The sequence below is a fragment of the Gekko japonicus genome, unplaced genomic scaffold, assembly GCF_001447785.1.
Source record: "Gekko japonicus isolate JY-2015 unplaced genomic scaffold, Gekko_japonicus_V1.1 scaffold56, whole genome shotgun sequence".
In the NCBI taxonomy this organism is placed as follows: Eukaryota; Metazoa; Chordata; class Lepidosauria; order Squamata; family Gekkonidae; genus Gekko; species Gekko japonicus.
Genome location: NW_015169779.1, coordinates 2,321,920 through 2,337,854, shown reverse-complemented (window position 1 = coordinate 2,337,854; position 15,935 = coordinate 2,321,920). Strand labels below are relative to the sequence as shown.

The 15,935-nt window shown below is 48.2% G+C and overlaps 1 protein-coding gene across 1 annotated transcript in view; it reads right to left on the bottom strand.

Annotated features, from left to right (window-relative positions):
• The window catches only part of SLC34A2 (solute carrier family 34 (type II sodium/phosphate cotransporter), member 2), a 51,113-nt gene that overhangs the window by 31,032 nt on the left and 4,146 nt on the right, over positions 1-15,935 (bottom strand). The window contains exons 2-4 of the mRNA XM_015416758.1: positions 15,115-15,243; positions 5,930-6,073; positions 4,527-4,638 (exon numbers count right to left, since the gene is read on the bottom strand). Coding sequence (XP_015272244.1) covers positions 4,527-4,638; positions 5,930-6,073; positions 15,115-15,243 — 385 coding nt within the window. The remainder of the gene's footprint in view (positions 1-4,526; positions 4,639-5,929; positions 6,074-15,114; positions 15,244-15,935) is intronic.

Below are 15,935 nucleotides of genomic sequence, written 5' to 3'. Positions count from 1 at the left end.
CAGAGACCAGCATGACGGTGTTACACCATGTCTCTTTAGAAATCATCAGGAAATAAATGGTTAAAAAAAAACTTTCAAGAAATTCCCGCAGCAGCATGATGTGAGTTCTGGGTTTCCTTCAGAAATGATATAATGATGTTGTGCTTCATCAAGGTCCCATTAAAGACAGCTGTACAGAAGGAAGTCTGTCTTCACAGCTTTAGCATCACAGTCATTTTTTACAGTTGAAGAAGAGGAGGAGGAGGAGGAGGAGGAGGAGGAGGAGGAGGAGATTGGATTTATACCCTGCCTTTCACTTGGAGTCTCAGAGCAGTTTACAAACTCTTTTCCCTTCCCCTCCCCACAACAGACACCCTGTGAGTTAGGTGGGGCTGAGAGAGCTCTGAGAGAAACTGCCCTTATTCAAGAACAGCTGTGCCAGAACTATGGCTTGCCCAAGGTCATCCAGCAGCTGCAAGTGGAGGAGTGGGAATCAAACCCGGTTCTCCCAGATTAGAGTCCACACACTTAACCACCACACCAAACTGATTATATTTCCTCGGGTTACTTAGACAGAAGCAACCTTCAGGCTTCTTCTGGAGGAGACACACTTTCATCTCTCCATTATAAACTGGAGTAACTCTGTATAAAACTCCACTGTAAAAAGTCTAACTATACATTACAAAGACCTTGTGTGCCCCATGTTATCTACCCCAGTCCTGTTGGCCAGATGTGCTCTGGGAATTCCATGCTTGAAACTTAATTCCCAGGCCCATTTGTCCTGATCTAAATTAGGCCCCTTCATGCCTGGGGATTAAGTTCTGAGCACTGAGCTCCCAGAACATATCTGGTCCACAGAATGGGGTGGACATGTGGATGCCACAAGGACTTTATGATAAATAGGTAGGCCCTGAGCCAATAGGGTTGCCAGCTCCAATCAGAGAAAGTCTGGGAGATTTGGGGGCTGGTGCCTGTGGAGGGGGGAATCAGGGGAAATAGTTCGCCTAGAATCTATGGCTGGGGTGTCAAACATGCGGCCCGGGGGCCGGATCAGGCCCCTGGAGGGCTTCTATCAGGCCCGCAGTGGAACTGGCTGTCTTCTGCTTCTACTTCCAGTTCTGCTGCTGCTCCATCATTGTAGGTTTGCAGCTTACAGATACACAGCTGCAATAATTCAGAGCAACAGGTGTCAGTTATCAGACACTGTTAAATAAACAAAATATTGCAAGAGTGCTAATGTTTTAAGCATGTTTTTATCTTAAGTAAAAAAAACCACCCTGTGTGTGTGTCCTTTACAAAGTTTATATCTCTACTACCTGGCATTACATTTTATGACACACATGGCCTGGCCCAACAAGGTCTCATTTATGTCAGATCCGGCCCTTATGACAAATGAGTTCGACACCCCTGATCTATGGTGTACCATAGAGTCTGTCATCTGAAGCTGCATTTTCTTCAGGGGAACTGATCTTTGTAGTTTGGAGATCAGTTGTAATTATAGGAGAATTCCAGACCCTGCCTGGACGGTGGCAACACAACGGAGTACATACACAGAGAACATACTAGAAGAATGCTTCGTAGTTGAAGTGAAAATTGAAAGAAAAAAGAAGCAGAAAGTGAACACATGTCCCCCACACACACACTACAAAAAAAAATCAAATCAGATCCTCTCTCTGAGCTTAAAGGTAAAGGTAAAGGTTCCCTTGCTCAAAAGCCAGTCGAATCCGACTCTAGGGTTGCGGTGCTCATCTCCGTTTCAAAGCCGAAGAGCCAGCGCTGTCCAAAGACGTTTCCGTGGTCATATGGCCGGCATGACTAAACACCGAGGCGCACGGAATGCTGTTACCTTCCCACTGAAGTGGTACCTATTTATCTACTTGCAATTTCTTGCTTTTGAACTGCTAGGTTGGCAGGATTAGCAGTTGCAAAATAGCAAGCAATGCAAAAACGTGTGTCATTAGCGAACCCGCTAATGCATGCATTCTCTCAGTAACAAAGGAGCTCAACATTGGAAAGTGGGGCAGAAGCAAAATAGTAATAATAAAGCAACACCTGACAGATTAAATGGTTAGTGGAAGACAGCACTGCACAGAAAGGACGCTTTTGCGCATTCTCATGTGCCTCGCTTGTATGTTCCTGTTACTTGGGGGGGGGGGGCTTCTGTTCCACTCTTGTTTTGCCTCCTTTAGTGGTCGATTTGATATTACATCATTTTATGCCTGGCATAGGTCGTAAGATCCGTGCTGTGTTGCCTTGTTCCTTCCTCTCTGACTTCTCCCCCGCCTGCCGCCTGTCTTAATGCTTCATGGCACGGAAGCAGAAAGCACTAGAGAGGCAGAGAATATCCAGAGGATGAACAAATTGCTCTCATTATTTCCAAACACAGTTAATGGTTCTGTTAAGACAAGTTCTAAGGTCAGATTTGTGGGCAACCCCACTGGTGACTACAGAACGATGTTAACGATTACTCTTAAAAAGTCAAGCTGGCTACCTAAGTAAAAGAAACCTGAGCATTAAGGAGACAAATATTCTCTCTTCTTAATGTAGCCTGATGACCAGACCCAAGCTCAGGAATCATTAGAACTTTGATGAGAGTTTACGTGTTCCCTTCCTGAATTTTATTCATCCGCGAAGAAGAACACCAGGGCTGTGGTCACATGCACGAGAAAATGTGGGTGGGAAGCGAGGCTGTTTGCCCCGGGCCGAAACGACGCACGTTTGCGCGATCAGACTTCCGCCCGTCCCCCCCCCCCGGCGTTCCCGATATGGGTAGCCTTTCCCCCAGTGGCTTTTCTCCACGCTCCTGCAGTACAACGAGACGCCCCCCCCACGACTCCAGGACGCTGGGCAGATGTTTCCATCTGATTGTGCCCCTTTGATCCACGTGGGAATCGCACGTATGCCGCTTCTTATTTAACGTATGATCGGGGCCCAGATTATATTTTCCAGCAAGGAGATCAGATAAACAAAAGCCAGTGTGGTTTGTGGGTAGACCTCAGCCTGGGGAGTGCAAGTTTGATGGTCCATTATGCAAGCTAGTGGCCTCTGTAATGAAATGATCTACTTTACAAAGATTATTTATGATAAGAACTGTACAAAGTGTTATCAAAGACAGGGAATGCTTTTATGACGTAAGTTTTCCAGTCCCAGGTCACACTACCACAACAAGTCGCATAGAAACGGGGAACGTCAAGAACAGGTTGCTCCACAAATGAGGACAACGCAATTATGCTGACCCACAAATAATCTAGGTCAACCAGAGTTCAGTCACCTCAAGAGGCTTAGAGGAACGTTTCTCCTCCACTGAAGCCATTGTACAACAGATTGTGCCTGATGAACCTGGGAAGAGAAGAGTGTTTCATCTGACAGGTAAAAGCACCCTCAAATCTTCCACCCTGTGTTGTAACATTGTGCTACCTTTTCTGACAGAATCTGCCTAAAGGAAGCTTACATGACTTACTGCTAATGCTCAGTTACTTATGCATCTTGAATTAGCCCATCCTGGCAACTAACCCCCATCCCCCCCATATACGATACTTGAGGCAATCTGTTTCAGTGTATCTGAAGGAGCGTGCTAGGTCTCAGCTCTTGCTTATACCCAGAATTGAACTTTGTTACTTTGGAGGTAGCACTGGACTCAAACTTCATTCTCACGTCTGTTTGTTAACTCTTGTATGTGTATGCTAATTTACTGCCATTCACAGATCTTACCAGCTGCCTTTATCCATTCTCATCTATAAGGGCCCCGTTACTTATACAACGTTACTTATACAACTTGCCTCTAATTAGTCCTTCCTGGCAACTGACCCCCCCCGCCCCCAAGTTGAGAAATTCTGTTTTGCTGTATCTGAAGAAGTGTGCTTGCACATGAAAGCTTATACCTTGAATAAAACTTAGTTGGTCTTAAAGGTGCCACTCAGACTTTGTTCTATTACTATACCCAGGGGTCATTTCCTGCAGGAGCGCACAGGAGCAGAGCTCCGGCAGTAAGGAGCCCAGGGGGCGGGCACATGCAACAAGCCCCACCCCCTGCTCCCAGCAGCCCACAGTTGGGCCACGAGGAGCAAGAAGCAGCCAGGTAAGTTGCAGAGCCCCCCCCCGACCACCTTCAGGTACAAGCTCTCCCTCCTCTGCACATTCCCCCCCCCATAGCTAGCAATCCAAAACAGTCCAGTGGAGCCTGAGCGGTGGGTGTGGCCTTCTGACACACGGTGATGTCAGGGGTGTGGCATATGCAAATAAGTTACGCTAATAAGTTATGCTAATGAGCTCCTGCACCTCTTTTTCTACGAAATGACCCCTGACTATACCTATGTTATTTATTTCTGTGTTTACATCGAGTCCTGGGATTTTTTTTAGAAATCTGTGATTATATGGATTGTTAGCCCTTTGTGAATTGATGCAACACACTCTTCTACATAAGTATTATCATGGACAGTCTCTATACAGACTTCTTTGGGATATCGGTTCTCTTTTTATTTCTATAGTGGTCCATTATTCCTGCTAGTCTTTTTTCTTTCCACGGTTTCCAATTAAAGCAATGGTACCTTCTAAATTCATTCCGATCTCCGGCTTGCATGAGCGCCACAATAGTGTTGGTGACCGAGGTTCCAATATTGGCTCCCATGATGATTGGAATTGCGAGTGGAACGCTCAGTACTGCAAAAGAAGAAACCGTCAACAGGAGTAAGAAAGGTGGAGGATGCTGGAACAAAATGCTCTGAATGGCTTTACGAACCTCAGGCTATTCCCTGGGATTGGGATGTAGACCTGGGTGGACTTGGAAGCAAAAACGAACCGAGAACAAGCCAGGCTCTGTTCCCAGATCTTCTGGACTTTCGCAACCTGGAGCTGGCAACGCTATGACCCCTACCACTGGGGCTGGGGGGGGGAGGACCTGGCAACCCTGAGCTCCACCAATCAGCTGAGCTACTGCATTAGCAAAATTACGGGCGCTTGGCTCTGGGTGCTCCTTCCTGCCGGCAACCTGCCAGGGCAGTGGCCCACCAGGGACTTTCCCTGTAAGTCAAACGGGCTGTTGTCCACTCCTGGGTTTAGCATGCAAGGTAACTTCCTTCAGGAAGACACAGCCTAATGTTAAACCGTTAATAACAGAGATTATGGACATAGAGCTACAATTGTTACCAGAAATTTACTTGCTTAATATAATACCAGATGGGTTTAGATGTGATGATGTATGTATCTTATCATATACCCTTACTGCATCCAGAATACTGGTTGCTAAATGTTGGGAAACCGATAGCTTATCTACTAGAGAAGCGTTGATCATAAAAACTTGTGATGTGGCCGAAATGGATAAATTGAATATGATACTTTTAGGAAAAGATGAAAAAGCTTTCCAAAAAAGATGGTACAAAGTTAACAAATGGTTTAGAAATAATGTTTAATTTAAATTCCAAAGTTTTATTTATATACTGCAATTTTGTTTTTCTCTTTTGTAATGTAAAAATCATAAATAAATTTTTTTTTTTTTTTTAAAGGAAGACACAGCCTAACTAGATTGTTTTAGAATTCCACCAAGTATTGTTTGTCCCGGCACTGGAATGGAGTAAGCCAGATTGGGGCACGATTCCTCATACACCAGAAGCCCCACCCCCGAGAAGCCCCCTGCCAGCGCCACTGGTGGCAGCACAATGACATCACCCGGGAGTGACATCATTGCATTTCCAACACTGGGGGCGACACTCTAGGTTTTGGGCAAAACTCTATGGTTTTGAGGCCTCCAAAACCATAGAGTTTTGCCCAAAACCTAGAGTGTCGCCCCCAGTGTTGGAAATGCGATGACGTCACTTCCAGGTGATGTCAATATGGCATGCGCACTTCACGCGCACACCAGAAGCACTACAGGAAGGATCGGGAATCCCCCCTCTGGCAGCCAGGTAGGAGTTGGCAGCCGTAGTTCACGACCCCCCTTGTAGGACTAACTTACGGGAAGAGGCCACCATACTGACGATGATGGAGGAGGAGGTGCTAGAGCTCTGGACCATGACGGTCACCAGAACGCCAATCACGAGTCCTGCGACAGGGTTGGACAACACGGAACCATCTTTGAAAATGTCTCCTGCGGCTTTACCTATGAAAAGAGAATGCCTCTATAAGTATAAGACAATAATGTCAGTAAAAGCCAGTTCCGAATTTCCCACGTCACTCTTGTTACGGTCTTCCCCTTTCAGATGTTTATTTATTTATTAAACTGATCCCCCGCCCTCCCATCCACAGCTGGCTCAGGGCGGCTTACATACGAATAAAAACAGCAATAAACAATATCAATGGTCATAATACCATATAAACAATGTCAACATTGAAAGGTGCTAACAGATGATCATCCAGATGCCATGAACCAGGTAACAATTTAACATTACATTTGAGAAGACGCTCAAACTTCAGTGCCATCCTAGTGGTCGACCCCAATCTAATATTGTGTGGCTGGCTCTGGCTGCTTTGAAGACTATAGGGGACAGGTTTTTACCCCTGGGGCGGCTCCTAATTGAACGCCTGGCGGAAGAGCTCCGTCTTGCAGGCCCTGCGGAACTGCATAAGGTCCTGCAGGGCCTTGATCTCCTCCGGGAGCTCTTTCCACCAGAGCGGGGCCGCCACTGAGAAAGCCCTGGCCCTGGTTGTAGCTAGCCTGGCATCCTTTGGTCAGGGAAGGGTCAGTCGGTGTTGAGACCCTGATCGTAGTGCTCTCTGGGGAACATGTGGGGAAAGGCGGTCCCTCAGTTATGTAGGTCCCCGACCATAAAGGGCTTTAAAGGTAAGAGCCAGCACCTTAAAGCGAATTCGGTATGCTGTCGGTAGCCAGTGCAATGTCTTCAGCACAGGCTGAATGGGCTCCTGTATTGAGAGGCCCATTAAGAGCCTGGCTGCAGCATTTTGCACCAGCTGTAGCTTCCAAATTTGCGATAAGGACAGCCCCATGTAGAGAGCATGTTGTTACAGTTGTGTGTACTGGAAGCCTATACATGGTCCCCGATTTGTGTGGACAGAACCGACGTGCTTATTTAACATCCATGTATAGCTCTGATGATTCTTGAACTGACCACTGGGTTTGCAGGATTTGGGTTCACATTGACCCAGTATGTATTGTACATACATGTACAGTATGTATTGTACATACATACACACATTGCCCCTGTTCATCACATTGGCCCCTGGGGTGGAGAGAGCTGACAAAGAGTTGACAAAGAGACATTTTTCCTCCTCTCCCAAAATACTAGAACTCAAGGACATCCAATGAAGCTGATGGGCAGTAGGTTCAGGATGGAGAAAAGGAAATACTACTTTACACAGAGAGTGATCAAAATGGGGAATTTGCTGCCAGACGATGTCGTGATGGCCACAAGAACAGACAGTTTTAAAAGGGGATTAGATAGATTCATGGAGGATAAGTCTATCAATGGCTACTAGCCATGGTGGCTGAGGGGAACCTCCACATTCAGAGGCACTAATTGTCTGAATCCCAGAGCCAGGAGGCAACATCAGGGGAAGGCCTCGGTGTTTATGCTCTGTTGTTGGCTGTCCAGAGGAACTGGATGGCCACTGTGTGAGACAGGACATTGCACTAGATGGACCCTTGGTCTGATCCAGCAAGGCTTTTCTTATCACACAGCATGGTGACCAGTGTGTATCAGGAGGATTGTGTGTTGCGTGTGCTCTTGCAGAGGCTCCTGGTATGTGCAATTGTAACATCTGAAAAAGGGACTACAGTGCGAGGAAGCAGAACCCAGGATATGGCTGTGCAGACGGAAGCAGGCTTGATGCTTATGGGGCCTCCAAGGGCGAGGAACTGACTGAGTGGTGCTGTTGCAGTTACCCAGGGACTAAAGCTGCTGACTTCATGCCACTTTGCTAGACGGTGACAAGCGTGTAGATCTCAATGACTTGTGGGAAAACAGGCTGTACACCTGTGTAACTGCCGTTACCTGAGTGGTCTTCGATGCATTGACCTTGATGGGTACTCTAGCTTCTCTAGTGTTGCCAGAGGCGCTGCCTTTACTCTTGGGTAGCCCCAAAGCAGGGGCGCCCCACTTTCTAACCTGAACCAAAACCCCCAAAAGTCAAGCACTCTCAGACCGATTTCACACAAGAGCTGCGTTGCAGTTGCGCCTCCCTTTGCCCCGCTTCTATTGGTCCATTTCCCACTTGAAGCCACGCGGCCGCATTTTGACCCGCGGCTTCGCCCGATTTTCCCCGCGGTTTCGTGATCCTGTTTCTTGAGTCAGACTGCAAGTACTCTGCAAAAAGGGATTTCATGTTCAGGTGACAATAAGGCAACCTCAGAGCAAACTTCCAGTCTTTCCCCTCCATCCAGCAAAGATATGCATATGGAATGACAGTGAGTTCCACCAGGTGAAGTATCTACATTTCTAAAGCTGCGGTGGCTCAAGTGGTTAAGACGCTGAACTGCAGGCTGTGGAAGGTCAGTAGTTCAGCAGTTCGAGACCCGAGTGTACCGCATGACGGAGTGAGCTCCCGTCTCTAGTTCCAGTCCTGCCAACCTAGTAGTTCGAAAGCAAGAAATTGCAAGCAGATAAATAGGTACCACTTCGGTGGGAAGGAAACAGCGCCTTGGTGTTTAGTCATGCCGGCCACATGACCACGGAAACGTCTTCGGCTTTGAAACAGAGATGAGCACCGCAACCCTAGAGTCGGATTTGACTGGCTTTCGAGCAAGGGAACCTTTACCTTTAAAGTCTATTCAGAGGCCACCTGGCGAATAACCCTGTCTCCAGTAATTCTTTGTCTGAATACTTGTCTTTCCTGCTCTGTCCCTCAGGATACCGGGATAAACCAATCAGTCATTCAAATGTTTAGCAATCGTATCACCTCTGCTTCCTTAGTGCTGTATTGTCTGTGTGAATGTTTGATTATTGTTTGCATGCTTGAGAATATTTAGTAAAGAAGTCCTTATTGTAGCCACCCAGCCTCCGTGCCTGCTCCTGGGTTCTTGGGAATTCTAACTCTGGTATACACAGGTCTGATCCTATAGTCGTGCCAATTGCTCAATAACATCATAATTCCCCAATCTATTATTAAGAAATAGAGCAATTTGGCTAACACTAGGCCTACTTGTCAGTGGAAGGAAGGCACAACGCGGCTCTGTGGGGGGGGGGGTGCATTCCTGACCCATCAGTGTGATGCACAGAGACCACAGAGAAGTTATATGCTGTACATATGGGACATTAAAAAAAAAACCACACCTGGAAATCCAATGTAACGCAGAAACTCAAACTTTCTAGGAAGTAAAAACTTCAAGGACCTAGCCTCAAGAAAGGCTGGCAGTAAACAGAGTAATAAGCTGCAGCTGTGGATGAAAAAGAAGCCAGAGCTTGTTCATATCACATTGAGTGCAGGGTAACTGTCTGAAAATCCTGAATGGGATGGCTCCCTTGCAATGAGCAGGCACAGGGCTGGTTCCAGGTTTCGGTGGGGGGTGGGGAGCGGTCTGCGTGGACCTCTGGCCTCCCTCGTTCCCTCCTTCCACCGTCACATCTGCATGCCCCCCCATCTCCCCGTGCACCTTTCTCCTGATTTCAAGCCTGTGCCACCTGCACACCCTTTCCCCAACACCACGGGCCAGTGGATGCTGCTGGAAGGGCTGTTCCCATGGCCACCAGGAGTGCCGTCCTGGTGAGCCACTCACACCCCCTTCCTCAATGACTGGGAGTGCAGGTCCGAACAGGTGGGAAAGGAGGTGCATGGGTGGGAGTCAGCAGCAATGGGCCCCGCTGGTAGTCATAGAAACATAGAATGTTAGAGTTGGAAGGGACCTTGCAGGTCATCTAGTCCAACCCCCTGCACTCTGCAGCAGCATAGCCGAAAGATAGCCCTACAACATACCCGAAAGATGGTCGTCCAGCCTCCCCTTGAAAACATCCAGCGAAGGAGCATCCACCACCTCCCGAGGCAGGCTGTTCCATTGCTCAACCACTCTTACGGTCAGGAAGTTTCTCCTGATATTTAGCCGGCATTGACTCCCTTGTAATTTCCACCCATTAGACCTAGTCTTGCAATCCGGAGCAAGAGAAAATAGATCTGCTCCATCTTCTACATGACAGCCCTTCAAATACTTGAAGACTGCAATCATGTCCCCTCTAAGCCTTCTCTTTCCCAGGCTAAACATACCCAACTCTTTCAGCCTTTCCTCATAAGACTTGGATTCCAGCCCTCTCGCCATCCTGGTTGCCCTCTTCCGGACACGCTCGAGCTTGTCAACATCCTTCCTAAAATCCTTCCTGGGCCCTGGCTGCCACCACACATCAGGGTATGCTGATGCCAGCCCTGAGGAGGCCGGCAGGATTGGCACAGCCACAACAGACAAGAGCAAGCTTTCGCTGTGCACAGGCATATATCTGAAATAGGTTTATGCATGTATGAAAAGCTTGATTGGTGTGGGGCAGGGGCTATTCATATGGCGTTAAGCAAGGCAGGGAGCCGACGGCAGCAGATGGAGGGTTATCAGACTTCTGATTAATCAACCATCAATATTAAAGCCACTGGGTAGGCTTGCCAGACTCCAGGTGGGGCCTGGAGATCTCCCACTTTTACAACTGATCTCCAGCTGACAGAGGTCAGCTCCCCTGGAGGAAATGGCTGCTTTGAAGGGTGGACTCTATGGCATTGCACCATGCTGAGGCCCCTCCCCTCCCCAAACCCCGCCCTCTTCCAAATCCACCCCCAAAGTCTCCAGGTATCTTCCAACACAGACCTGGCAACCCTAGTAACTTGCAACCAATAGGTGCATTGCATTTGTTGAATTTCACCTTAGAGGGCTGTCGTGAGGATAAAATGGGGGTAATATCCTGCATGCTGCCCTGAGCACCTTGGATGCAAGGCAAGGTATTGCATCTGATAAATACATACCGTCAGGGCTCTAGTCGGGGGGGAGCTCTCAGGTACGGAGCTCCGGAAGAGAACCTCTAGGGGGCGGGGCGGTCACGTGGTGAAGCCCCGCCCCCTTCTTTACCCCGCCCTCTGCTTCGATCCTCATTCCGTTTGGGAATGAGGATGAAGCAGGAGGGTAAGTAGCCGGGCCTTCTGACACACTTCCGGTGATGTCAGGGGGTGTGGCCTTCTGTCACTTCCGGTGATGTCAGGGGGCGTGGCATATGCAAATAAGTTATGCTAATGAGTTATGCTAATGAGCTCCGGCAGCTCTTTTTCTACAACAAGACCCCTGCATACCGTAAATGTGTGTTGGGAAAACAGGACCCAAAATACAACAGCCGTGGGCTCAATGATCACAGGAGAAATGGTTTCATAGTCAGTGTGTGTGTGTGGGGGGGGGTTTCACCTTTACTTGCAAACCACACTTTTCAGACATCAAAAGGACTTAGTCAAGAGGTAACAAAGTCAACCAATTTTCACTGCTTGTTAATGAATCTTCGTGGCAAGGTTAAAAAATAATAGTTCGGGGACAATGAATAACTAGGGATACTGGTGACAATCACAATGGCAGATCTGCCAAGTCGAATGGCTTTCCGTGGCATCTGTCCTGCATAATGAAAACCAGGAGCTTGACCCTTTTGACTTGCTTGGCACTAACACAATCAGTTTTCAAAGGCAAGTGTTTATATGGGAATTGGTGGAGACCGTGGATCAGTCTGTCTATCAAGTGTCTTTATTGCAATGCATTCCTTTCTAAAAGGTTAGGTCCAGCACAAGGAAACTGCAAGGTTCACGCTGGGATCCCCAGTCTTCCAGTCTCTCCCTGCTCCCTGGCAGCCATTTCTGACTCTGGGAAAATTTATTTCTGAGATCTGCATGGCTGCACATGAACCCATGTGCAGCCATGCAGATTTGGAAGCCACCGCGAGGAGGGAGCAAAATCACTCCTATCTGCCAGTTGGGTTAAGGGTGTGGACTCTAATCTGGGGGAACCGGGTTTGATTCCCCATTCCTCCACTTGCAGCTGCTGGTGTGACCTTCGGTCAGTCCCAAGTACTCTCAGAGCTGTTCTCTCAAGGGCAGTTCTCAAGAGAGCTCTTTCAGCCCCACCTACCTGGGTGTCTGTTGTGTGGAGGCGAAGGGAAAGAAGACTGTAAACTGCTCTGAGACTCCTTCGGGTAGTAAAGGGCGGGGTATAAATCCAGTCTCTTCTTCTTCTTGATTCACCATTAGTGAGTAGACTGAACAAGCATCTTCAGCATCAACACTAAAATGTGGGCATTCTTCCATGCTGTTCTATGTAATACCAGGCCTGCTTAATGCAACACTACAGGTCACATGGCAGGCCACTGTAACGTGTGAGCTAGCCCGGTTTGTAAGAAATGCAGGCTAAATGCGGATCGGGACGATAGAGCAACTAAGGGCTGCCACCCTCCAGGTGGGGCCTGGAGATCTCCCAGAATTACAACTTCTCTCCAGACTGCAGAGATCAGCTCCCCTGAAGGACACGACTTCTGTGGCAGGTGGACTCGATGCCATTAGAGCCAGCGGAGGTCCCTCCCCTCCTGGAACCACACCCTCCGCAGGCTCCACTCCCAAATCTCCAGGAATTTCCTAACCTGGAGTTGGCAATCGTACTGTAACCAATCTCCTCCTCCTCCTCCTTTTCTTCTTCTTTAGGATTGCCAGCTCTGGGGTGGGAAATATCTGAAGACTGGGGGGGGGGGACACCTGGGGAAGGTGGGGTTCAGGGAGGGGGAGGGACCACAGAAGGCTACAGTGCCATAGATCCCACCCTCCAAATCAGCCATTTTCTCCAGGGGAGCTGATCTCGGTCAGCTGGAGATCAACTGTAGTAGCAGGAGCTACCTGGATGTAGGTAACCCTGCTCTTCTGTCAGCTGATCGCTGTACCCATGCAAGAGGCGGGGAGGGGAACTTGATGAACACTGAGATGGGCTAATATTTAGGAAGCCAAGCAGGAAAAGCCAGAGACGTTTGTCTCATGAAGCTTGTGTTTGACATTTATAGTCAGGACATTGTAAAAAAAAATTAACCAGGAAAAGACCAGATGACATTACGAGATTTATTGCTGGCACCACAGAGCCGTTCCTCAGTGGAACAGGCTTCCTTGGGAGGTTTTGGAGGTTTTCAAGCAGAGGCTCCGTGGTCCTCTGACAGCAATGCTGATTCTGTGAACTGAGGCAGATCATGAGAGGGAGGGCAGGAAGGGAGGAGCTAGTGGCCGGCTCTCGTGGCCCTTTCTTACATGCCCCGGGTAATGCTGGTTGCCACTGTAGGGTCAGGAAGGAATTTTCCTCCAGGCCAGATTGGTCCAGGGATCTTGAAGGGTTGTTGTTGTTGTTTTGGCCTTTTTCTGGGCATAGAGGAGGGGTCACTGAGGGAGTCGGGGGGGGCAGCTAGCTGTGAATTCCCTGCATTGTGCAAGATGTTGGCCTAGATGACCCTTGAGGTCACTTTCACATCTGTATTTCTAGTTTTCACTGCGTTTTGAGACGTATTAGCAAATGTTGCAATTCCCTGACGGTGCCCCTGCGGGCCTGTGAAAATAGTAAAGGTAAAGGTAAAGGTTCCCTTGCTCGAAAGCCAGTCGAATCCGACTCTAGGGTTGCGGTGCTCATCTCCGTTTCAAAGCCGAAGAGCCAGCGCTGTCCGAAGACGTTTCCGTGGTCATGTGGCCGGCATGACTAAACACCAAGGTGCACAGAACGCTGTTACCTCCCCACCGAAGTGGTACCTATTTATCTACTTGCAAAATAGTAAGAACTACCCTAAATGCCAATAGGGGCCTACCTACCTAAGGGACCACCTTTCCCCACATGTTACCCAGAAAGCACTATGATTGGGGTCCCAAAATCGCTTCGCTCTTCCAGGCCCCAGAGAAGCCAGGCTAGTGGTGACAAGGGCCAGGGCCTTCTCAGTGGCGGCTCCATACTGGTGGAACGAGCTCCTGGAAGACATCAGGGCCCTGGGGGACCTTTTGCAGTTCCGCGGGGCCTGTAAAACCGAGCTCTTCCACCAGGCCTTCGATTAGGGAGCCGCACCCATCTACCTGTGGCCCTGGCCCCTATATTAACAATATTACTTCAACGTAGGGTTGCCAAGTCGTACCTTATCCTGAAGCGGGGGACTCCCGTGTTGATCCTGGAGTGCGCGCGCACCGCATCCACATAACCAGGAAGTGACGTGACCACACCGGGCACGCTGGGGGCGGGGCCACGACCATCCGAGGGGAAAACATTGAATTTCACTTCCTGGTGACATGCACGTTGGGGTGGAGTTCCCCCCGGGGCCCGATCCGGCGAGGGCAAGAAACGGGCCTCTGGGGCGGGGGTTTCCCCGCCCCCCAGGGGGACTTGGGAAGCCTACTTCAACATTAACATCAATATTTTACCAACTGAATAGCCTGTGCTCCGCCGATACGACCCAGACCATGGTGCCAGCTGACTGTCGGACACCCGCCGTCGTTATATTGTGCTAGCACTCTACGTATGGTTTAAATCTATTTTATTGCCATTGTTATTAATTTAACTGTTTTATGTTGTTATAATATTATGTAAGCCGCCCGGAGCCTGCTTCAGCGGGGAGGGCGGGATAAAAATAAAATAAATAAAATAAATAAATAAATAAATAAAATGTTCAGCAATTTTCTGGTCCTGACCAGAAGTACACATCAGGCTGGTAGGGTGGGAAACTGTTTTACAAGAAAGATTAAAAGCTAGAACATCTGCGGACCACCATCCTATCACATGTACACATATAAAAAGAAACATACACACACCCCAGTCATCACCACTTCCCACTTAATACATCAAGGGAGGTAAGCTTTAACCTACAAAATCTCATGTGACAATACCTTTGGTAAATGTTTACGGGGCCATAGGACACTCTATTGTCTTCGCTTCCAGTGAGTAATGCACTGGAATGCCCAACAGAGGCATGTTTGCCATGCACGACTGGCAACCAAAATAAAAGGAAGCTTCTAAAATCAAATGGGACTGCTAATCTCTAAAGACAACACCGTTTTGAAATTCTGGGAACCAAAAACCTCTAGGCAAAAAAAATAAAGGAGGTGGGGGGGAAGTTATTTATCTTCAGTGAGTCCTTTTGAGGTGTGATGTTTAACTCAATAGGATCCATTTTACGGAATCAAAAGTCATGAAACGCCACCTAATAATCTCTTTTGTTCTTGTAGTCGTTTGCGTACCTCCTACTAACTGGAAGGCTGAGCTGAGTACATCCAAGGAGCAGACAAAAAAGTAGAGGAGCCCCAGCAGGAGAATCAACTTCCCTATCCCTTTTGACACGCACAGCACTTTGCCTTTCCCATCCAGTTCTGCAAAGAAAACATAAAACAAGTTTATGTAGAGAAAGAGCAGAGAATCCAGGGCTTCACGGAGGCTCCCAGTTCCCTCTGCGAAGTCAAGGCTGCTGCCCTGAGCTCTGTGGATGATAAACCAGAAGGAATGTCCCTGTTAATAAAAGTTAACTGTAGCTAAAAGGTCCTTATGAAGCTTCTAAAAGGTCCTTATGAAGCTTCTAAAAGCCCAATAAGAAAAAAAAACCCCACAGTAGTGCTAACCCTTTTCAAATAACCTATTGCAATATAGTTACTGGAATTTGAGGGGGATTGCTAGCTATTGGGGGGAGGGGAATGCGCAGTTCTGCCCTAGCAGAGAACGGAGAGCTTGTACCTGAATAAACCTTGGCCTGAAAGGTGCCACTGGACTGTTTTGGGTTGCTAGCTGGGGGCGGGGGACACGCAGATCTGTGCAGGAAGGATGGAGGGAGGGAAAAAAGAAGGAAAGAAGGAGGAGGAGGGAAAGAAAGAGGGAGAGAAGGAAATTATAAGGGAAAGGGAAAGAAGGAGAGAAGGAGAGGAGAGAAGGAAGGAAGGAAGGAAAGAGAAAGAAAGAAAGAAAGAAAGAAAGAAAGAAAGAAAGAAAGAAAGAAAGAAAGAAAGAGAAAGAAAGAAAGAAAGAAAGAGAGAAAGAGAGAGAGAGAAAGAAAGAAAGAATGAATGAAAGA